This window comes from Aethalodelphis obliquidens, unplaced genomic scaffold (genome assembly GCF_003676395.1).
Source record: "Aethalodelphis obliquidens isolate GAN/ISIS:26980383/991018 unplaced genomic scaffold, ASM367639v1 scaffold1, whole genome shotgun sequence".
NCBI classification, from domain to species: domain Eukaryota; kingdom Metazoa; phylum Chordata; class Mammalia; order Artiodactyla; family Delphinidae; genus Aethalodelphis; species Aethalodelphis obliquidens.
Genome location: NW_020837945.1, coordinates 93,243,767 through 93,268,686, shown reverse-complemented (window position 1 = coordinate 93,268,686; position 24,920 = coordinate 93,243,767). Strand labels below are relative to the sequence as shown.

Genomic DNA, 24,920 nt, shown 5'->3' with positions numbered 1-24,920 from the left:
GGAAATAAAAGTCTAAAAAATCAGAAAGAATGAGGTTAAATACATAGTAAAGTTATATTATTAGATTTCTTTCTTCTCCTAATCTCTTATTGTGAAACACTTAAAAAAAACCAAATACTGCTGTGAAATTAACTGTCTTCTGTGGGAAAATCATCTTTCCTATTAAAAGCTTAATAATTGTTAATATCATAAGACCATGTATATCTAATTACCAAATTATTTTGCCCCAGGTGACCTAGGAAAGACACATGGTCTGCATTTCCTCCAGTGAATAAGATTCTTAAGAAATATATATGTCACTGCTCTGACCTGTGAGCAGAGCATAGGCAATGCCACTAAGGAATCATCTCTTCTTTAACGGTTGTAACTTAACATATGTCTGCTCTTCAGACTTCTATGAAAAATCAGGAAAGGTCACAGGATGAACATGAGGAATTCTTGCTATAGCAACAAAAGGGGAAATGAGAAAGGGTTTGGGTAAATACAGCAGTAACAGTACAATCTCAGAATCTGCAAAATGCTTGTTGAGGCTAGTACTCTGTTGTCAGTGATTTAAAATATTAATGGAATATCCATGAAAATTCCATATCCATGAAATACACATTTGTCAGTTGTGAAAAAGTAAGATGGATAGGAGAGTTGTACTTTTATTTGTAAGGTAGTCAGCTCTTTTAAGGTAAACTGTGAGAGTGAGAGCAAGTCAGGCTCACCCAACACGAGATTTCTATCTGGAATCCAAAGAAGTAAAGAGAAAATTTTAAATATCAAACACAGGCTGGCAAGAGCTGTGAAATGAATAGGGGTAGGCATCTAGGCTATGTTTTTCACCTTCTCCAAACTGACCTGTTCCAGGTTTCTCTCTTGCTACTTGTAGCCCTATATGTAATGGCCTATGTTGTGACTTCCCCAAGGATCCCCAGAAAGACCTGTAGGACTGAGAATGTGAGAAAACATTGAAGGAAGTTGCTTTGAGAATAAGACCGAAATGTCAATTTTACATTTTAGTCTATGGGAAGCAGAATCAGTAGGAATAAACTTTAATCCCTTAAAATGTGTTGGTTGAATTTGGAAATGTGGATAGTCCTCCATTTTCCCTCAAAGTTAATTATTTCTAACATTTTTTGGACATCTAATATTCACCAGGAGCTTGTATTTCCCTAGACTTCCTCACTTTTAGGTCTTAAACTAGTCCATTTTTTAACGACGTGTGTGGAAATCTTTTTGCACGTAAAGGCAACAAATTAGGAGGCTAAAAACAACCACGTGAGGACTATCAAAATAGTTTTCACTTTGTTGATAAACACTGTTAACTAGAGCAAATGTGCTCATGAAAAGAAGTTTGTGAATTCTAGAATCTTGTAAAATATTAGGTTAGTCACATGATGTGTTTGAAAATAAAACACGATGGTGACTTTAAGGTTAAGACTTGCACAAACGGGAGGAGCTTCAAGATGGTGGAAGAGTAAGACGGGGAGATCACCTTCCTCCCCACAAATACATCAGAAATACATCTACTCGTGGAACAACTCCTACAGAACACTTACTGAATGCTGGCAGAAGACCTCAGACCTCCCAAAAGGCAAGAAACTCCCCACGTACCTGAATGGGGCAAAAGAAAAAGAAAAAACAGAGACAAAAGAAAAAGGACGGGACCCGCATCAGTGGGAGGTAGCTGTGAAGGAGGAAAGGTTTCCACACACTAGGAAACCCCTTCGCGGGCGGAGACTGCGGGTGGCAGAGGGGGAAAGCTTCGGAGCCGCGGAGGAGAGCGCAGCAACAGGGGTGCGGGGGGCAAAGTGGAGAGATTCCCGCACAGAGGATCGGTGCCAACCGGCACTCACCAGCCGGAGAGGCTTGTCTGCTCACCCGCCGGGACGGGCGGGGGCTGGGAGCTGAGGCTCGGGCTTCGGTCGGATTCCAGGGAGAGGACTGGGGTTGGCTGCGTGAACAGCCTGAAGGGGGCTAGTGCGCCATGGCTAGCCAGGAGGGAATCCGGGAAAAGGTCTGAACTGCCGAAGAGGCAAGAGACTTTTTCTTGCCTCTTTGTTTCCTGGTGCGCGAGGAGAGGGGATTAAGAGCAAGCTTAAAGGAGCTCCAGAGACCGGCGCGAGCCGTGGCTAAAAGCACGGACCCCAGAGATAGTCATGTGAAATACCTAAATAGACCAAGAATCACCCCAAATTGAGGAGGTGGACTTTGGGAGCAAAGATATATATGTATATATTTCCCCCTTTTTCTCTTTCTGTGAATGTATATGAGTATGCTTCTGTGTGTGATTTTGTCTGTATAGCTTTGCTTTTACCATTGGTCCTAGGGTTCTGTCTGTCCGTTTGTTTTTTAGTATAGTTTTCTGTGCTTGTTATCATTCATGGATTTGTTCTTTGGTTTGGTTCTCTTCTTTCTTTTTTTTTTAATTACTTAAAAATTTTTCCTTAATTATTTTTTTTTATTTTAATAACGTTTATTTTATTTTATCTCTCACTTCGTTCCTTTGTTCCTTCGTTCCTTCCTTCCTCCTTTTTCTTCTGAGCCGTGTGGATGACAGCCTCTTGGTGCTCCAGGCAGGCGTCAGGGCTGTGCCTCTGATGTGGGAGAGCGAAGTTCAGGACATTGGTCCACCAGGGACCTCCCAGTTCCATGTAATATCAAATGGCAAAAATCTCCCAGAGATCTCCATCTCAACACCAGCACCCAGCTTCACTCAACAACCAGCAAGCTACAGTGCTGGACACCCTATGCCAAACAACTAGCAAGACAGAAACACAACCCCACCCATTAGCAGAGAGGCTGCCTAAAATCATAATAAGGTCACAGACACCCCAAAACACACCATCAGACGTGGACCTGCCCACCAGAAAGACAAGATCCAGCCTCAGCCACCAGAACACAGGCACCAGTCCCCTCCACCAGGGAGCCTACACAACCCACTTGAACCAACCTTAGCCACTGGGGGCACACACCAAAAACAACGGGAACTATGAACCTGCAGCCTGTGAAAAGGAGACCCCCAAACACAGTAAGTTAAGCAAAATGAGAAGTCAAAGAAACATACAGCAGATGAAGGAGCAAGGTAAAAACCCACCAGACCTAACAAATGAAGAGGAAGTAGGCAGTCTACCTGAAAAAGATTTCAGAATAATGATAGTAAAGATGATCCAAAATCTTGGGAATAGAATGGAGAAAATACAAGAAACGTTTAACAAGGATGTAGAAGAACAAAAGAGTGAACAAACAATCATGAACAACACAATAAATGAAATTAAACATTTTCTTGAAGGGATCAATAGCAGAATAACTGAGGCAGAAGAACGGATAAGTGACCTGGAAGATAAAATAGTGGAAATAACTACTGCAGAGAAGAATAAAGAAAAAAGAATGGAAAGAATTGAGGAGATTCTCAGAGACCTCTGGGACAATATTAAATGCATGAACATTCGAATTATAGGGGTCCCAGAAGAAGAAGAGGAAAAAGAAAGGGACTGAGAAAATATTTGAAGAGATTGTAGTTGAAAACTTCCCTAATATGGGTAAGGAAATAGTTAATCAAGTCCAGGAAGCACAGAGAGTCCCATACAGGATAAATCCAAGGAGAAACACACCAAGACACAGATTAATCAAACTATCAAAAATTAAATACAAAGAACAAATATGAAAAGCAGAAAGGGAAGAACAACAAATAACACATAAGGGAATCCCCATAAGGTTAACAGCTGAACTTTCAGCAGAAACTCTGCAAGCCAGAAGGGAGTGGCAGGACATATTTAAGGTGATGAAGGAGAAAAACCGACAACCAAGATTACTCTACCCAGCAAGGACCTCATTCAGATTTGACGGAGAAATTAAAACCTTTACAGACAAGCAAAAGCTAAGAGAATTGAGCACCACCAAACTAACACTACAACAAATGCTAAAGGAACTTCTCTAGGCAGGAAATACAAGAGAAGGAAAAGACGTACAATAATAAACCCAAAACAATTAAGAAATGGTAATAGGAACATACATATCAATAATTACCTTAAATGTAAATGGATTAAATGCTCCAACCAAAAACATAGACTGGCTGGATGGATACAAAAACAAGACCCATATATATGCTGTCTACAGGAGACCCACTTCAGACCTAGGGACACATACAGACTGAAAGTGAGGGGATGGAAAAAGATATTCCATGCAAATGGAAATCAAAAGAAAGCTGGAATAGCAATTCTCATATCAGACAAAATAGACTTTAAAACAAAACTATTACAAGAGACAAAGAAGGGCACTACATAATGATCAAGGGATCAATCCAAGAAGAAGATATAACATTTGTAAATATTTATGCACCCAACATAGGAGCACCTCAACACATAAGGCAAATGCTAACAGCCATAAAAGGGGAAATTGACAGTAGCACAATCATAGTAGGGAACTTTAACACCACACTTTCACCAATGGACAGACCATCCAAAATGAAAATAAATAAGGAAACACAAACTTTAAATGATACATTAAACAAGATGGACTTAATATTTACAGGGCATTCCATCCAAAAACAACAAAATACACTTTCTTCTCAAGTGCTCACGGAACATTCTCCAAGATAGATCATATCTCGGGTCACAAGTGAAGCCTTGGTAAATTTAAGAAAATTGAAATCGTATCAAGTATGTTTTCTGACCACAACGCTATAAGACTAGATGTCAATTACAGGAAAAATTCTGTAAAAAATACAAACACATGGAGGCTAAACAATACACTACTTAATAACCAAGAGATCACTGAAGAAATCAAAGAGGAATCAAAAAATACCTAGAAACAAATGACAATGAAAACATGACGACCCAAAACCTATGGGATGCAGCAAAAGCAGTTCTAAGAGGGAGGTTTATAGCAATACAATCCTACCTTAAAAAACAAGAAGTATGTCAAATAAACAACCTGACCTTACGCCTAAAACAGTTAGAGAAAGAAGAACAAATAAACCCCAAATTTAGCAGAAGGAAAGAAATCATAAAAATCAGATCAAAAATAAATGAAAAAGAAACGAAGGAAACAATAGCAAAGATCAATAAAACTAAAAGCTGGTTCTGTGAGAAGATAACCAAAATTGATAAATCATTAGCCAGACTTATCAGGAAAAATAAGGGAGAGGACTCAAATAGATAGAATTAGAAATAAAAAAGGAGAAGTAACAACTGTCACTGCAGAAATAAAAGGATCATGAGAGATTACTACAAGCAACTCTATGCCAATCAAATGGACAACCTAGAAGAAATGGACAAATTCTTAGAAATGCACAACCTTCCAAGATGGAACCAGGAAGAAATAGAAAATATGAACAGACCAGTCATAAACATTGAAATTGAAACTGTGATTAAAAATCTTCCAACGGACAAAAGCCCAGGACCAGATGGCTTCACAGGCGAATTCTATCAAACATTTAGAGAAGAGCTAACACCTCTCCTTTGCAAACTCTTCCAAAATATAGCAGAGGGAGGAGCACTCCCAAACTCATTCTACAAGGCCACCATCACAATGATACCAATACCAGACAAAGATGTCACAGAGAAAGAAAACTACAGACCAATATCACTGATGAACATAGATGCAAAAATCCTCAACAAAATACTAGCAAACAGAATCCAAAGCACATTAACTGGATCATACACCATGATCAAGTGGGGTTTATTCCAGGAATGCAAGGATTCTTCAATACACGCAAATCAATCAACGTGATACACCATATTAACAAATTGAAGGAGAAAAACCATATGATCATCTCAATAGATGCAGAGAAAGCTTTGGACAAAATTCAACACCATTTATGATAAAAACCCTCCAGAAAGTAGGCATAGAGGGAACTGACCTCAACATAATAAAGGCCATATATGACAAACCCACAGCCAACATCGTCCTCAGTGGTGAAACACTGAAACCATTTCTACTAAGATCAAGAACAAAACAAGGTTGCCCCTCTCACCACTATTTCTCAACGTAGTCTTGGAAGTTTTAGCTGCAGCAATCAGAAGAAAAAGAAATAAAAGGAATCCAAATCAGAAAAGAAGAAGTAAAGCTGTCACTGTTTGCAGATGACATGATACTATACATAGAGAATCCTAAAGATGCTACCAGAAAACTACTAGAGCTAATCAATGAATTTGGTAGAGTAGCAGGATACAAAATTAATTCACAGAAATCTCTTGCATTCCTATGCACTAATGATAAAAAATCAGAAAGAGAAATTAAGGAAACACTCCCATTTACCATTGCAACAAAAAGAATAGAATACCTAGGAATAAACCTACCTAAGGAGACAAAAGACCTGTATGCGGAAAATTATAAGACACTGATGAAAGAAATTAAAGGTGATACAAATAGATGGAGAGATATACCATGTTCTTGCATTGGAAGAATCAACATTGTGAAAATGACTCTACTACCCAAAGCAGTCTACAGATTCAATGCAATCCCTATCAAACTACCACTGTCATTTTTCACAGAAGTAGAACAGAACATTTCACAATTTGTATGGAAACACAAAAGACCCCGAATAGCCAAAGCAATCTTGAGCAAGAAAAACGGAGCTGGAGGGATCAGGCTCCCCGACTTCAGACTATACTACAAAGCTACAGTAATCAAGACAGTATGGTACTGGCACAAAAATAGAAATATCGATCAATGGAACAGGATAGAAAGCCAAGAGATAAACCCACGCACATATGGTCACTTTATCTTTGGTAAAGGAGGCAAGAATATACAGTGGAGGAAAGACAGCCTCTTCAGTAAGTGGTGCTGAAAACTGGACAGCTACATGTAAAAGAGTGAAATTAGAACACTCCCCAACACCATACACAAAAATAAACTCAAGATGGATGAAAGAGCTAAATGTAAGGCCAGACACTATCAATCTCTTAGAGGAAAACATAGGCAGAACACTCTATGACATAAATCACAGCAAGATCCTTTTTGACCCACCTACTAGAGAAATGGAAATAAAAACAAAAATAAACTAATGGGACCTAATGAAACTTCAGAGGTTTTGCACAGCAAAGGAAACCATAAACAAGATGAAAAGACAACCCTCAGAATGGAGAAAATATTTGCTTATGTAGCAACTGACAAAGGATCAATCTCCAAAATTTACAAGCAGCTCATGCAGCTCAATATGAAAAAAACAAGCAACCCAATCCAAAAATGGGCAGAAGATGTAAATAGACATTTCTCCGAAGAAGATATACAGATTGACAACAAACACATGAAAAAATGCTCAACATCGTTAACCATTAGAGAAATTCAAATCAAAACTACAATGCGATATCATCTCACACCAGTCAGAATGGCCATCTTCAAAAAATCGACAAACAATAAATGCTGGAGAGGGTGTGGAGAAAAGGGAACTCTCATACACTGTTGGTGGGAATGTAAATGGATACAGCCCCTATGGAGAACAGTATGGAGGTTCCTTAAAAAACTAAAAATAGAACTACCATATGACCCAGTAATCCCACTACTGAGCATATACCCTGAGAAAACCATTATTCAGAAAGAGTCCTGTACCACAATGTTCATTGCAGCTCTATTTACAATAGCCAGGACATGGAAGCAACTTAGGTGTCCATTGACAGATGAATGGATAAAGAAGGTGTGGCAGATATATACAATGGAATATTACTCAGCCATAAAAAGAAATGATACTGAGTTATTTGTAGTGAGATGGATGGACCTAGAGTCTGACATGCAGAGTGAAGTAAGTCAGAAAGAGGAAAACAAATACGGTATGCTAACACATTATATGGAATGTAAAAAAAAAAAAAGGTCATGAAGAACCTAGGGACAAGACGAGAATAAAGACGCAGACCTACTAGAGAATGGACTTGAGGACATGGGGAGGGGAAGGCGTAAGCTTGAAAAAAGTGCTTTTTGACCAGCTAGAAGGGTGGGATAGGGAGGGTGGGAGGGAGCAGATGCAAGAGGGAAGAGATATGGGGATATATGTATATGTATAACTGATCCACTTTGTTATAAACAGAATCTATCACACCATTGTAAAGCAATTATACTCCAATAAAAATGTTAAAATAAAAACGTTAAAATAAAAAAATTAAGTTACTTTTTCGACTGTAGGACTTTTCACAGGCTTAATGTGCTAGTGTGCTTGATAAACCTGTAAGAAAGGATTAGGGTTTCCTGTTTCATGAACTTCTAGACTGGAGTCCTTTTCTTTTTCGTGGAACATCTTGCAGGACAGATGGAATACTTTTAGAAACTCTGATTTAGTAAATAAAAGAAAAAAAAAGATTTGCAGAAACATTTTCCATTTTCAAAACACTTTCTTTTTTAAATTAATTTTTATTGGAGTATAGTTGCTTTACAATGTTTTGTTAATTTCTGCTGTACAGCAAAGTGAATCAGCTATACATATACATATATCACCTCTTTTTTTGGATTTCCTTCCAATTTAGGTTACCACAGAGCATTGGGTAGAGTTCCCTGTGCTATACAGTATGTTATCATTAGGTATCTATTTTATACATAGTATTGATAGTGTATATATGTCAATCCCAATCTCCCAATTCATCCCACCCTGTGCTCCCCCCCAGCCCCACAAAACACTTTCATATCTATAATATCCTTTCACCCCCTTTACAAGTGTATAGGAAGGTATTGTTATTATCCCTTGTTCAGAGATACAGAAACTGAGTCAAAGGTAAGTTAAATGACTTGTGAAAGTCAAGGTTACTCAATGATGTGCAGAGATTCAACTCCAGGACTTTGGTTTCTGAAGCTTGTTTCACTGCATTACAAGCAAACTTGCAGCTCCTCTATTCTTCTTTACTTGTAGTTACAGAATTAGCTGTTTAAAATCTAGAACATTTTAAAAAATTAATTGACCTTTCAGGAAGTAGAAACAAACATTTCATCTTTCTCATTATGTGTACTTACCCCAGGCCACACCAATTACAAATTTTAGAACATTTCAAAATTCTAAGTACATCATTACTTTTAATATCCCAGTGAGAATTTACAGAGGAAGAAATTGCAGAAAGGCTAAGTGACTTGTTCATCCCATCAGAATGGATTTTAAAGCTGGTGTACAAAGCACCAAGCTGATCTCCTTGTGCTGTGTAACTGCTTCCCAGTAGGTTGTGACCACCTAGAGGGGTGGGATAAGGAGGGGATATGGGGATATATGTATACATATAGCTGATTTTCTGTGTTATACAGCAGAAACTAACACAACACTGTAAGCAATTATACTCCAATAAAGATGTTAAAAAAAAAAAGCTGGTGTATTAGAAAGTGAGAAACAAATATAAAAGAATCCTCTTAAATAATGTAAGAACAGAGCCACCCACAAGGAGTGTCTGTGCAGCCTTCTTGCCAGCTTCGAGGACCGAAATGAACGTTTCCTGAAGGCAGTACTCAGCATGGGAACTGGGCATTAGCGCTGTCTGTTCTGTTTTCCAAGAACCATATGGAAATCAAAAACAAGGGAATAAACCAACAATAACCAACAATTTAAGTTTTATAGAGGTCCTGATTGACAGATGCATTGTTGCATCAGATACCACTCCCATACACTAATATACTGCTTCTTAATTTATGAACCATTTTTATCTCAATGAGTAAGTGGAAAGGAAAGATGAAAGCTGAATAGATAACTGACCTCAGAGTTAAGACTAGCCTAAATTGTTAGAAGAAAAAGAGTGGAAGCTAGGATAAGAAATAAAACACCAAGCAAGATGATTGTAAAGTAAAATGCTGTCAACTTGAATGTAAGGGTAGGAAGTGATGTGTTCCGGTGAGGAGCCATGGGAGGAATGGCAAAGGGTCATGGAGGCAGTAGAGGAATGCTGTAGGTGGGGTTATTTTAATTAATCTGTTGCAGGCTTTGTTATAATGAAAAGTGGTACAGATATAACCATGAAAGGTTGTAAATACATTTACATATTTACATTATTATATTTGTTTATATTACTCTGTAATATAAACAGAGTATGATCCTTTTATCACATCTTTTGCAACTTGGACAGGCAACTCAAGGAATCTGACCCAGCTTCAGAACCTTCCTATAATTGAAAACTTAAGAAGGGGTCAATAAGTTATGTGGGTTTTTTCTGTTTGTTTGTTTTTTTGCCTTTACTACGTGTTCAAATTTTCCTCTCATATCAGACATGGTCATTGTTATCTCTTCCTTTTCCTCCTCCCATTCCTCTCTTCCTCTCTTCCCTTCCCCTCCTTCTCCTCCTTTCCTCCTTCTGCAGAAAATAAATTTCTAATAAGGTATCTGAGCCATCAGTGTCCTATTTCTTGGGTTCTTACTAAGATAAGCACATAGTGACTCTGGGACATTTAGCCATTTATATTCCTTGGGTAATATATGGCCATGTTTAATTGTTTTCTGGAATTTATTAGCTTTAATCTTCATTATCTTTTTTCTTATTATTTATTTCTTTCAGAAATAAGGCCATGTATTTACCTTACAAGGCTGTTTTTATTGATTCATGTGATGATCACAAAGAAGAGGCAGGCTTCAGGTAAAGGAAGGGTGAAAAATGGTAATTATATTAGAATCTTGTGATGTAAAGGCTATGTTGCATCAATATTGTACAGTTAACTTGCCAAGCTAAGCAGCATTATCCACAGATCATACACGAGGAAATCAAGGCTTTTGCAAAACCACCAGTGAAATGGTAGTTGCACCTAGATTTTCTAATTACAGGGAAAATGCCCACCACATCCCACTGCCACCACCGTCAGTATGGGAACCCCTTCAAATTTTATGATTTTCATAATTTAGGATGAAATGTGATGACAGCCAGAATATCTAGGAGAAAGAAAAATTACTGTGATATCATAGATTTGCTGGGATGTAGTTCCTTCATCTGTAAATGGTAGTAAGGAAACTTTCTCAGGAAGTTATTTGGAAGGATTAACTGAAATGGCATATGAAATGCCTAATTCACACCTGCTACCTGGCAGGTGTTCAATAAATGCTTGTTCTTGTTCCTGCTCGAGAACAATTGCTTAACGTGGTCAGCTTTGCACTGCAGAGAGGTATTGTACCTGTTCTTTGCAGTATGATAACAGTGAACACAATCTTTGCCCTGTTTTATATTCCTTTTTAGGGTTGAAATTGGCATGTTTTATATTCCTTTTTAGGGTTGAAAGGAAAACTTGGAGTGTTTAATACAATCTTTGGTGAAAGCATCTTTTTATTGCATAGGTAAATATATTTTTATGGGGGTAAAATAGAAAGAGACATAAATGTACTAATGATTCGTACAGTATTTTAATATGCCTAACTTCTCAAAGAGGCAAAGTGCCTACTTGCTAAAAGTCCAACCTGATATCCTTAAAATGGCATGCCATGATTTCCCCTTGTTTTCTCCACACTTGCAAGCTCATGCAAACATACAAGCATACACGGGCACACAAACACATACAGACTATGCTTATTTCATTTAACTGAAAGTAACACCCTGTAATTTAGGGAACACAGAGGATAGGAATAGGAAGAGCAGGCATATTTAAACTGAAGCCCTTTCCTTAAGAAAAGCCTTTTCCTTAGAAAAACAGCATGGATAATGTAATGTCTTTTTATGAATGGCAATGTCCACAAAATAGTCACCCATATGTTTTCTCAAAGCAAAGCACTGTGAGGTACCCAGGGTTATATATATTTCAGGTAAGATCACATCTTTTTCTTTTGTGTTTCCTATTATTATCTCCCTATAAGTAGTATCAACACTGATACTTAGTAGCCTAAACATTTTTTCATATCAAGAAACTGGCTCCAGCAATGTCCTCTTTTGTTTTACTATTAGTATTGTGGTTTTAAGTTCACCTAAGATTGTGAGAATTGTTTTGTTTCATCGAATGCTATTGACTTGTTGAATTTAATGGCCACTTTTTTTTCTTTTAGCTTAGCTATTTTAATTTTAATTTTCCCCCAAGTTTTATTGAGGCATACTTGCCAAAAACTGTATGTATTCAAGGTGGAAAATGTAATAGTTTGATACACGTATACATTGTGAAATGACTACTACAATCACTTAACACACCTATCACCTCACATCTCACATAGTTTTTTTTTTCCCCAGTGTGGTGAGAACACTCAGCATCTTTTTATCGAATTTCAAGTATACAATACAGTTTTAACTATAGTCACCATGCTGAAAGTTTATGCCCTTTGACGAATATCTCCACATTTTCCCCACCTTCAGGCCCTAGCAACAAATATTTTACTCTCTGGTTCTCTGAGTTAGACTTTTTAGATTCCACATATAAGTGAGATCATACAGTGTTTGTCTTTCTGTGTCTGGCTTATTTTACTTAGTTTAATGTCCTCTGGGTTCATTCATATTGTCACAAATTGCAGGATTCCCTGCTTTTTTATGGCTGAATAATATTGTGTGTGTGTATGTATCTATTTCACATTTTCTTTATCCATTCATCTGTCAACAGACACTTAGATTGTTTTACATCTTGGGTATTGTGAATAATGTTGTAGTGAACATGGGAATGCAGATGTTTTTTCAAGATACTGACTTTGTTTCTTTGGCTATATGTCCAGCAGTGGGCTTGCTGGATCATATTGTAGTTCCTTTAACATTTTTTGAGGAACCTCCATATTGTTTTCCATTTTGGCTATAGCAGTTTACATTCCCATCAACAGTGCACAAGGGTTCCCTTTTTCCGCATCGTTGCTAATACTTGTTATCTCGCCTTTTTGATAATAGCCATTCTAAGGGGTCTGAGGTGGTAGTTCATTGTTTTGATATGCATTTCCCTGATGATTAGTGATGCTCATATATCTGTTGGCCATTTTAATGTCTTCTTTGGAAAAATGTCTGTTCCAATCTTTTGCCCATTTTTAAAATCAGCATTTTTTTTTTTTTTTTTTGCTATTGAGTTGTAAGAGTTCCATATATATATATATATATATATATATATATATATAAATTTTTTAACATCTTTATTGGAGTATAATTGCTTTACAGCAGTGTGTTAGTTTCTGCTTTATAACAAAGTGAATCAGCTATACATATACATATATCCCCATATCTCTTCCCTCCGTATTTTGGATGTCTAACTCCTTGCCATGGTTTGCAACCCCTAATATATGGTTTGTAAATATTTTCTTTTATTTCATAGGTTGCCTTTTCATTTTGTTATTTCCTTTGCTGTGCATAAGTTTTTAGTTTGACATAGCCCCACTTATTTATTTTTGCTTTTGTTGCCTGTGCTTTTGGTGTCATATTCAAAACATCACTGCCAAGAGCAATGTCAAAGAGATTTCCCCCTATGATTTCTTCTAGGAGTTTTACAGTTTCAGGTCTTAATTTAAGTCTTTAATCCATTTTGAGTTGATTTTTGTATATGATATAATATAAGGGTCTAATTTCATTCTTTTGCATGTGGTTATCCAGTTTTTTCAATGTCATTTATTAAATAGACTATCCTTTTCCCATTTTGTATTCTTGACATCCTTGTCTTAGACTCATTGACCGTATATAGATTTACTTCTGGGCTCTTTATTCTTTTCCATTGGTCTGTGTGCCTGTTTATATGCCAGTACCATTATGATTTGATAGCTTTGTAATATAGTTTGAAGTCAGGAAGTTGATGCCTTCAGCTCTGTTCTTCTTTCTCAAGATTGCTTTGGCTATTCAGTTTTTTTGTGGTTCCACATGAATTTTGACTGATTCTTTTCTACTTCTTTGAAAAATGCCATTGAACTTTTTTATATTTAGTGTATAAATCTACACTAAATCTATAGATTTCTTTGGGTAGTATGGAATTTTAACAATATTTATTCTTCCAATCCATGAATACAGGATACCTTTCTATTTATTTGTGTCTTCTTCCATCTTTCATCAAAGTCTTACAGTTTTCAGTGTACTGGTATTTCATCTCCTTAGTTAAATTTATTCCTAAGTATTATTTATTATTTTTGATGCTACTGTAAATAAGATTGTTTTCTTAATTTCTTCTTTGGTTAGTCACTGTTGTGTATAGAAATTCAAATAATTTTTGTATATTAATTTTGTATCCTGCAACTTTGCTGAGTTCATTATTGGTTCTAACAATTTCTTTGCGGAGGCTTTAAGGCTTTCTATTTATAAGATCATATCATCCGCAAATAGAGACAGTTTTGCTTCTTCCTTTCTTATTTGCATGGCTTTTATTTCTTTTTCTTGCCTAATTGCTCTGTATAGGACTTCCAGTACTATGTTGAATTAAAAATGGCAAGAGTCAGAATCCTTATCTTGTTCCTGATCTTAGAGGAAGAACTTTCAGCTTTTTACTGTTGAGTATGATGGTCATATATTGTCTTTATTATGTTGAGGTACATTCCTTTTATACCTAATTTGTTGAGAATTTTTATCATGAAAGAATGTTAAATTTTGTCAAATGCTTTTTTCCTGCATCTATTCAGATGATCATATAATTTTTATCTTTTATTTTCTTAAGGTGATCTATCATGTTTGTTAATTTGTGTCTGTCCTGGGAACCTTGCATCCCAAGAATAGATCTCACTTGATTACGATGTGTGATCCTTTCAATGTGCTGTTGAATTTGCTTTGCTAGTATTTTCTTCAGGAATTTTGCATCTATGTTCATTAAGGATATTGACCTGTAATTTTCCTTTCTTGTAGTGTCCTTATTTGTCTTTGGTATTAGAGTAATGCTGGCCTTGTAAAATTAGTTTGGAAGTATTTCCTCCTCTTCTATTTTTGAAAGAGTTTGAGAAGGGCTGATGTTAATTATTTAAATGTTTGGTATAATTCACTAGTGAAGCCATCTGGTCCTAGTCTTTTCTTTGTTGGGGGGCTTTTGATTGCTGCTTCAAAATGCATATTTATTATTAGTCTGTTCAGATTTTCTATTTCTTCCTGATGTTTTTCATGGCAGATTGTATGTTTCTAGGAATTTGTCCATGTCTTCTAGGCTATCCCATTTGTTGGTGTATAATATTTCATAGTAGTCTCTTATGATCCTTTGTATTTCTGTGATATAAGCTGTAATGTCTTCTCGTTCATTTATAATTTTGAGTCCTCTCTCTTTTTTTGGTTAGTCTCGCTAAAATTTTGTCAATTTTATTTATCTTTTCAAAACATCTTCTAGTTTTGTTGATTTTTTACATTGTTTTTCTAGTCTCTTTTTCATTCGTTTTGCTCTAATCTTTATTATTTCCTTCGTTTTGCTAAATTTGGGCTTAGTTTGTTCTTGTTTTTCAAGTTCCTTGAGGTGTAAAGTTAGCTTGTTTATTTGACATCTTCCTTTTTTCTTAATGTAGTTGTTTACTGCTATAAATTTCCCTCTTAGAACTGCTTTTGCTGCATTACATAAGTTTTTGGTATGTTGTGTTTTCATTTTTGTTTGTCTCAAGATATTTTCTGATTTCTTTTTTATTGGATTTTCCAGAGTATGTTGTTTAATTTACATGTATTTCTGAATTTATCAGTATTCCTCCCATTATTATTCCTAGTTTTATATCATTGTGGTTGGCAAGGAATACTTTATATGATATCAATCTTCATTAATTTGTTAAGACTTGCTTTGTGGGCCAACATATGATCTATCCTGGAGAATGTTCTGTGTGTGCTTGGAAAAAATGTGTATTCTTGTGCTGTTCGATGGAATGTTCTGTATATGTTAATTATATCAATTTAGTCTATAGTGTTATTCAAGTCTGTTTTTTCCTTATTGATTTTCTGTCTGGATAATCTATCCATTATTGAGAGTGGGGTATTGAAGTTCCCTACTATTATTGTATTGCTGTCTATTTAGTCCTTCAGTCGTTAATGTTTGCCTTAAATATTTAGGTGCTCCAATGTTGGTTTCCCAGGCTGATGAGATTACCTGCAGAATTACAGCTGAGATGGATTAGAGCTAGGTTACTTGGCTGTTGCTGTGTTCACAATGGGCTCTGTGTTTGGTGAGCCTTTCACCAGGGATTTGGGCTGGGGTGGATCCTATTTCGTCCCTGGATGGACAGAACTGCCTCTAGAACCTTGATTAGTAGGGCTGGTGCTGGGACAAGGTTCCACTTCAGGGTCTGCAGTTGGGTCTTCAGACAGTGGTCCTGTTATCAGGTATGTGGAATGATATGCCTCTCTTTGAGTCCTTGGGAGGGCTTCTACTGGGCCACTGGGTGGGTCCCTGGACAGACTGGCTGGCTCTGGACTATGGTTGATAGGAGCTGGAACTGAGGCCCAAGATTGCTTCAGGGTACACAACTGGAAATGAGATCTGAAGTCATAGCTCTGAAGGCATGGATGGTCATGTCTCCCACCAGATCCCTAGGTGGGTAGAACTGTTCCCTGACTGCAGTGGGGAAGGGCTAGAGCTGCGTCAGAGGGACATTTCAGGATCTCTGGGGATGCAAATAAGTATGTCTCCAGCCATGTCCCTGGGCTGGTAGGACTGCTTATGGATGGTGGCTGAAAGGAGATGGAGTCAGATCATGAGTTACTTCAGTGTCCATAGCTGTGGGTTTATTACTGAGGCATAGGCAGGCATGACTTCTCCGAGGTTCCTTGGCATCTTGTGCTGGTGGCAGGACCAAGGTCAAAGGGGGCTATAGACAAATCCACAGGGGTCAGAACTGTTTCTGAGTCTTGCTAGGGACACTATAGGGGTGCCATCCCCCTTGGTTTGGGCCTGCTTTATTAAAACAGACTTCCTTGGTTGTGGGCCCCCTGAGGTTTCACAGTGTCCTGCCTGGATTCCAAAGCTCCCACAAAGACACTTTTTGTCTGTGAATGGCGGCCAAGTTATTGTTGCCAGGGGATGATACAAGCTGGGAACATCCTGTTCTGCCATATTTCTCATGTCACTCCTGGCCAAACTTTGAACATTCAGTTATGGTAAAGAGGAGCATGTTGTATTTTAAATATCTCATTTCGTGAGATCTGCAAGAAATTTTCAAAATTTCTGTTATTTCTATTATGAACCAGTTTATTCTAAAACTCATGAATGTCTGTAATGGTTTAAGCTTATATCACCTCTGAGCATTTTAATTATCCTCAAAGTTATAAATAATGATGCCCCCCAAACTTGTATTTTCATAGAATATTCCAAATTGTCTACTTTATTCAGTATATCTTGGGTTCAAAAAGGGTATTTTATTTTATCTTATTTTTTAATTGAAGTATAGTTGATTTACAATGTTGTGTTAATTTCTGCTGTATAGTAAAGTGACTCAGTTATACACATATATACACTCTTCTTTTATATTCTTTTCCATTATGGTTTATCCCAGGCTATTGTATATAGTTCCCTGTGCTATACAGTAAGACCTTGTTGTTTATCCATTCTATATGTAATAGTTTGTATCTACTAACCCCAAACTTCCAGTTGATCCTTCCCCCACCCTGTCTTCCCCTTGGCAACCACAAGTCTGTTCTCTATGTCTGTGAGCCTGTTTCTGTTTTGTAGATAAGTTCATTTGTGTCATATTTTAGCTTCCACATATAAGTGATATCATATGGTATTTGTCTTTCTCTTTCTGACTTACTTCACTTAGTATGATAATCTCTAGTTGCATCCATGTTGCTGCAAATGGCATTATTTTCTGTTTTTTATGGCTGAGTAGGATTCCATTGCATATATGTACCACATCTTCTTTATTCATTTGTCTGTTGATGGACATTTAATTTAGGTTGTTTCCATGTCTTGGCTATTGTAAATAATGCTGCTATGAACATAGGGGTGCATGTATCTTTTTGAATTATAGTTTTGTCCAGATATATGCCTAGGAGTGGGATTGTTGCATCATATGGTGATTCTATTTTTAGTTTTCTGAGGAACCTCCATATTCTTTTCCATAGTGACTGCAGCACATTCCCATTACCACTAATGGGAATGTAGCGAGGGATCCCTTTTCTTCGCACCTTCTCCAGCATTTGTTGTTTGTAGACTGTTTAATGTTGGCCATTGTGACTGGTGTAAGTGGTATCTCACTGTAGTTTTGACTTGCATTTCTCCAATAAGTAAGGATGTTGAACATCTTTTCACATCTAAAGGGTATTTTAAAAATAGATGCATAGAGTGTCCTCTATGCATATATAGAGTTTATTGCTGTTATTACCATTGAAAATAATCTGCATTCGTTATTGGTGGTGGGATTGAAACAAAATACAAATCTGATATATTTTAAGATTTAGGAGTGATTTTAACCAGTTTACTTAAAGATGAGAAAACTGAGGCAAAGTGAAGTTAAGTTACTTGTGAAAGTCAAAGCTAGTAAGTGATGAAGCAGAAATTCAAATCCATGCCTTTGTTATTTTATTTTCTTATATTTTGACTGATGGGTTATTTAGATGTGTATTGCTTAATTTCCAAGTACTTGGAGGGGTTTTTCTAGATATCTTAATGATTTCTAATTTAATTGCATTATAGTCAGAGAAAAAGCTCTGTCAGATTTCAAATTTTCAGAATTTTGTTGAGCCTTATTTTTATCCTTGGTAATAACTCTTTTCCCTGAGACCTACTTTGTCTGATAGTAACATAGCCAAGTCTGACAGAAAAACAGATTTTTATGTTTACTGTATGGTATGTCATTTTTCTTCCTTTTACTTTCAAACTATGTCTTTTTGTAGATAGAACATATTTGAATCTTGTGATTTAATCCAGACTGATGATATCTGCCTTATAATTGGATTGTTTAGTCAATTAGTGAGTATGTTTAATGTAATTATTAATGATTTTGTTCAAACCTATTGTTCTGCTATTATCTTCCAGTGTCCCATCCATTATTTGTTCTTCTCTTCCTCCTTTCTTGACTTCAGTTAATTAAATATTCTTTAGTATATAATTTTAAGTCCATAATTGGCTTTCTAACTGTACTCGTAATATTTTTAATGATTACTCTAGGGATTATAACATGCATTTTTAATTTAACACAGGCTACTTAGAGTTAATATTGTGCTACCTCATGTAAAAACTTTAGTAGTAAAATTCCATTTGTGCCTCCTCCCACAGGTTTTTGTGATATTGTAGTCAAATATTGCACATCAAAATATGTAATCTTATTATTTATTATTTTTACCTTAGATAATATGATAGAACACTATTTTTTCCTTAGTCATTCATCCTTAAATAAATTTTGAGAAGATATATAGTGTTTTATGTTTACTCACTTATTTACCATTTCTGATGCTCTTCATTCCTTTTTGTAGATCCAAATTTTACTCTACTGTCATTTACTTCAGCTTGAAATATCTTATTTATCATTTCTCAAAGTACAGATCTGCTCAAGATTAATTTTTAACTTTACTTATTTAAAAATGTATTTATATCTCACTCTCCTTTTGAAGAATTTTGTTGTTGTTGTTGAATTCTTGTTTGACATCATTTTTCTTTCAGCACTTTAAACTTCCTGTTCCATTGTATTTTGGTCTCCATTATTTCTGATTAAAAGTCACCTGTTATTTGTATCATTGTCCCTGTGTGTAACATACTGTTTTCTTTTATCTGCCTTTAATATTTTCTCTCTGTCTTGAGTTTTCAAAAGTTTGCTTATGCTGTTTCTAGATGTGGTTCTCTTTGTATTTATTTTAGTTGGGGCTAACTAGATTCTACTTTTTTTAAAAACAAATTTGGAAAACTTCTACTGATTACTTTTATGCCCTTTTCTTTCTTTCTTTTCCCTTTGGGACAGTTACATGTATGCTAGATTGCTTGTTATTGTCTCTGAGGATAGATAGGTCACTGAAGCATTGGTTAATTTTTTAAAATATCTTTTTTTCCTCTGTGTTCATATGGGGTAATTTCTACTGATTTGTCTTCATGTTCACTAATCCTTTCTTTAGTACTAAGTCTTCAATCTGATGTCAAGGTCAATCAGTACATTTTTATTTTAGATATTTCATTAATCCATGCTAAAATCTCCATTTGGTTTTTTTCTATAGTTTCTGTTTTTCTGTTGAGATTCTCATCTCTTCACTTATTATGATCATCTTTGCCTGAAGATCCTTGGATCTATTTTTTGTAACTTCTTTAAAATCTTTTTCTACCAATTCTAACATCTGGGTCATCTTGGGGTCTGATTGTACGGACTATTTATTTTCTTAAATATGAGTCTCATCTCCCTATTTCTTTGAATGTACAGAAATTTTTATTTTATGCTAGACATTTTGGATGAAACTTTGTAAGGAATTGAGATTATGACATCATCCCTGCAAAGTTGTTGAATATTTTTCCTATCAGGCAATTAAATGAAAAATACTCTTGTTCTTGTCATGCATGGTTTTAGTCTCTATTAAGGCAGGTCTGTTTTGCCTTTGAGTTTAATCCTAAGGAGTGATCCATTCTGGAGGTCATGGTACTAACTCTTAAAGCATGGGTCTTTCTGGGGTTTGAGCTGAATGCCTTAGATACTCAGTGAGGTCTCTTCACACTGGTATTTCAGTATCTCCCATCACTGCAGGTCCTCTGGTATTTTCACTTAGCACTTAGTCCCATAGCAGGCAGTGTCTGCTACCTGACGTCTCACTTCTTATATTGGCCAAGAACCTGCAGCAAATCCTCATGCAGTCTTCTAACTCCAACCTACTCACAAAGCTATTTCTCCTTTGGTCACCTGCCCTGTAAATTACAGCTTTTTTGGCAGTCTTGTATTCTAATCTCTGCCTCCTCAGCCCATTGAGATTTCAGTTTAACGTTTAATGTGATCTCCAACTCCCTGAGTAAGGGCAGGAAAACAACCCCAGCAAAAAGCTAAGAAAATTGTGGGGCTCACCATGTATACTGTCCTTCTCTCAAGGATCAAAGTCCTGCTATGACCATTTTCCAGTGCCTAAACAGAGTTGTCTCATATATTTTGTCCAGTTTTATACTTACTTATAGCAGGAAGGCAGGCCCAGTACCAGTAACTCTATCATGGGTGGAGTAGAGAATCTATGGGTTTATGTTTAATTTTCACAAAACCTTGTGATATAGTATTTGTGAAATAGGTAGTATTATTATAACACAATTATAAGAGAATTAAACTCAGGCTAACTGGTGAGTGGGGGAGTCAGAATGAAAACCTGAGCAGTCAGATTCAGACTCCATGCTCTGATTTAACATACAATGCTGCCTCTGCAACTTGAAATTATGTTATTACCTTCGTTGCACTTATCACACACTCTTTTTTCTCATATTTATTAGTATTTGTTTTTTAAACTTTGCTACCTCTTCTAATATGCATAAACACCACATATTTCCTGTTTACAACTACCACCCCCACTGCCTAGCACAAGCTCTTGGTGAGCATTCAATAAATATTTGTTGAATGAATGAGTGAATGTAGATGACACCATTACAATTTTGAAAAGAGGCTCATTTCCACATATTTGCTATTTTAGACTTCATCTTGCCTGCCACCTTGTGGCATCAAAATTCTGCAGCAAAAACAAGCAAACAACAGCAATGTAAAGGTGGGAAATATGCAAAAAAGTTGATATGCATCATTAGAATCTTTACAATTATACAAATAAACATATAATTGTATGATAGGAAAAGAGTTATAGTAGGATTTCTATTCTTGATAAGATAGCAGTAATTAGAAATCAGCCTTAGGAATGTTCAAGACACCTCTGATAAACAATGATACTAGTTTGATGAAGTGAGCACAGAGTTGATATGTTTGACTGATGAGTCTAGGCATCACTTTTGGTTGAAGTAAAAAAAAAAAAAAAATGATACCCATATTTGCCACTTCGGATATGTTATTTAAAAAAAGAAAAACTTGTTAACAGTTGTTTCTAAAGCCTTTGTATTACTTATTATCATATTTTAAATGTCAACACTTGGCTAATTAATTTCAAAATGTATCTTTGTTGAACCTAAAACCATAAAGTTATGGTTCTTGTAGTCTTCTACATGACAGAACAACATGCAGTTACTTTTTATCAGAAGCAAAACTATGTGATGGTTTTCAAACTAATTTTTGTGTTAACAAATCTCCTAAAGATATGCAGTAGACCTCACATTTACATAAAATTAAAGAAAGGATGCTTCAGCAAATGCAAATAAATGCAAAAAGGGAATATTTTAATTTTGATCCGTGATTAGTATCAACCATCACAATGTGGTAATAATACAAAAGCAAGATTCTGCATTCAGTGTATAACTGAATGTATAATGTATAATGGTTGTAGGCTATTTATAGACTGAGTATCCTGATTAATTTATTTATTTTGAGAAATATATTTATGTTTCAGGCTCTACTTTAAAATCTGAGCTCTTTAAAAACATTTAAATATTAGAATCATATGCACTGTCTTCTGCAGTTCTGCAATATGACATTTTGCTGGGTAGCAAAATGATTTATTTCAGTTGGTGCATTATTAATTGTATGAATTGACTGTTTAACCTCTATTGATTTCCATTTCTTAATGTTCAACTTAGAAGAAGCAAAAGTTATTTTACAATAGAATAAAAAGGATACAACAGTTAATCCTAGCATAATGGGGAAGATTAGTTTACTATTCATCATTATATATCCTCCCTTCAGTAATTTTCAAGGTCTCGAAAGAGCATGCTTAGTTTTAAAATAAAAGTTTCTAAGCCTAAATAGTGAATCTATTGAAACTAATCCTTGCATCCTTGTTTCTTATAGTACAATTTTGATTAATGTTTGTTACTTATTTTTATAACACTGAATTAAATATTGACATGACCATACCATTTTGAATCCTTTTATTATTAAAAATGATTTGAAAATCCATCAAACCATTCTAATATCCAGGAGATATTAATCAGCTGCGGCTTGCGCCCGCAGGAGATATTAATGAGGCCTTAATATGCAGGCCATTTTGGTGGCACTTCTTATGTGTAGTGAAAACCGTGGAGAAGGTGATAAATAATTACTTTCAAGTGCATCTCAATTCAGTGTTTTTTATGTATGCCTATAGATTTTCTGGGCTATTCCCAATTTTGAATAATTTTTTCCATTGAGCTCACAAGTCACCCAAGTGGCTTTTTCCTTTCAAAGGGAAATGGAATGAAATTCTTTGACATAACCATATGTCCTGATATTGGGTTTGAAAATGATGGTTGCATAAGGTGTTTCCAGAAACTAGAGTCTAATTTTCTTTGGTGTCAAAGAGAATCTGTGTTTAGGTTCTGCAGTTTACTTAAAGCAAGAAAATTTCTTTCAAGCAGGTTATCTTATGAATTTAAAAGTGGTTTTGTTAAAAAAAAAAAAAAAAATGGTTTTGTTGTCCTTGATGTCAAGCTTAAGCCTACAAGCTTGAGGTCTCCTTAGAGCCATGAAGAATCTTTGGCGGAACTCTTACATCATTGTGGATGTAGAGTTGTAAATGATTTTTGCATGTTGGCAGATCTCCTGCTGACATAATGAGTATTAATATAATTGATAATTGTGTTTCCTCGTGGTTATTAACAGGGCAGACATTATGTTTTCATGTTGATATTAGTTTTATTATTTGTATCCAAAAGAAGTCCAGGATGTGTGAGATCAGAAAATGAAGAAGACTAAATATTTAGGTCAATCACTCTAAGCCAGGCAGAGAGGGGTAGAGGCTTCATAATTCTAAGAAAAGAGTTATTTGAAAGACATAACATAATCACTTTATCTTTGCCATAGATTAAACTGAATATTACCCATGATAAGAGCAAGACCTTTAGGAAACAGGACATTTTTATAGAAAAAAAAGATAGGGCTGAGGATTCTAGGAAGCCACAAGCTAAAACAGAGTTCTGAAGAGGGATAGAAACATATAAAAGAAATCTTTAAGGACATAGATTAAAAAGTGTTTTACACCTTTGGACAGCTGTCACATTCACCCCTGCATAGCATCCTTCGACTCAGCTATGGTATCTCCAAATAAGCGATAAGCTTTCGAGTCTTTGCTCATGTTTCACAGTTGGAATTTCCTTCTACCATTCTCTGTATTTTGGGCAGTTTTGGAAATCCTTCTGATCTTTCTCGTTCCTTACTTAACCTTATTCGTACCCTCCTTTCTTCCTGCTGTAATTTGCTACTACAGTTATCTGCCTTTTTATCTGCCTTTTTATTTTGTCTGGCTTTATGGATAATTATTTATGGCTCTCTTTCTTCCATTAGGTTTTGAGATGCCCTTTGTGATCTCTATGATTGCCTAGTTTAACATAAATCGAGGCGTCAAGAAATGTTTTTTGTTTTGTCTTTAAATTTAAATGGAATCTAAGTTAATCATACAGGCTCACATAATACCCTCTGCTTGCATGGATAGTACTTACTTGTAGTTATTAATACTTCATTTTACCTGTGCGCATGATTCAGGGCAAGGTCAGGTTTCCTCATCCGTAGATAGCATGTAACAAGCTTTGTCTCAATGAAACTTGCCACACTTGCTACATCTTCAGCAGATGCTTCAAATGGTTTTCCCAGAGCTGCCCCTTTGCTGCAAAGCTTTAAAAAAAATACAGTGCTTTAAATTTTCTAATAATCTTGACATATAATTGATCTTTTAAACAAGCAAAACATATATATGTACATGTACTTTTTCCAAACTACAAGTCCAATATTAACATTTTGATTGTAAATTAAATAAATTGTTCCTGTTCACTATTAAGTGACTGTAATATAACATATTTTACTGTAAAATGCGTCCTGTAAAATATTTTTAAAGTATGATATATTTTAAAGGGGTGCCATTAGCTAAGAATGTCTGTTTTAAAAATAAAGCACACAATAAGCAAAGATATTAGCAGAAAACCAGATATAAATCATGTTAAATACCAGTGCTTTTATGAAAACCCAGCTGAGCAATGATCTAGTACACTATCAAGTTGATTTAATATAATAAGGGGTATCGGAAGTAAACTCCTAGGAGCCATTAACATGATCGGTGATTAATTTGAGTCTGAATCATATTCTCTACGATGTTATTGAAAGAAAAGAAGTGAAAATTTATTAGAATTTATTGGCGGAGGCC

General features: G+C 35.8%; 1 protein-coding gene across 1 annotated transcript in view; it reads right to left on the bottom strand.

Annotated features, from left to right (window-relative positions):
* SPATA16 (spermatogenesis associated 16) overlaps positions 1 to 24,920 on the bottom strand; it is a 226,556-nt gene that overhangs the window by 146,531 nt on the left and 55,105 nt on the right. Inside the window, exon 2 of the mRNA XM_027111622.1 lies at positions 24,249 to 24,394. Within this exon, the coding sequence (XP_026967423.1) occupies positions 24,249 to 24,394 (146 nt within the window). The remainder of the gene's footprint in view (positions 1 to 24,248; positions 24,395 to 24,920) is intronic.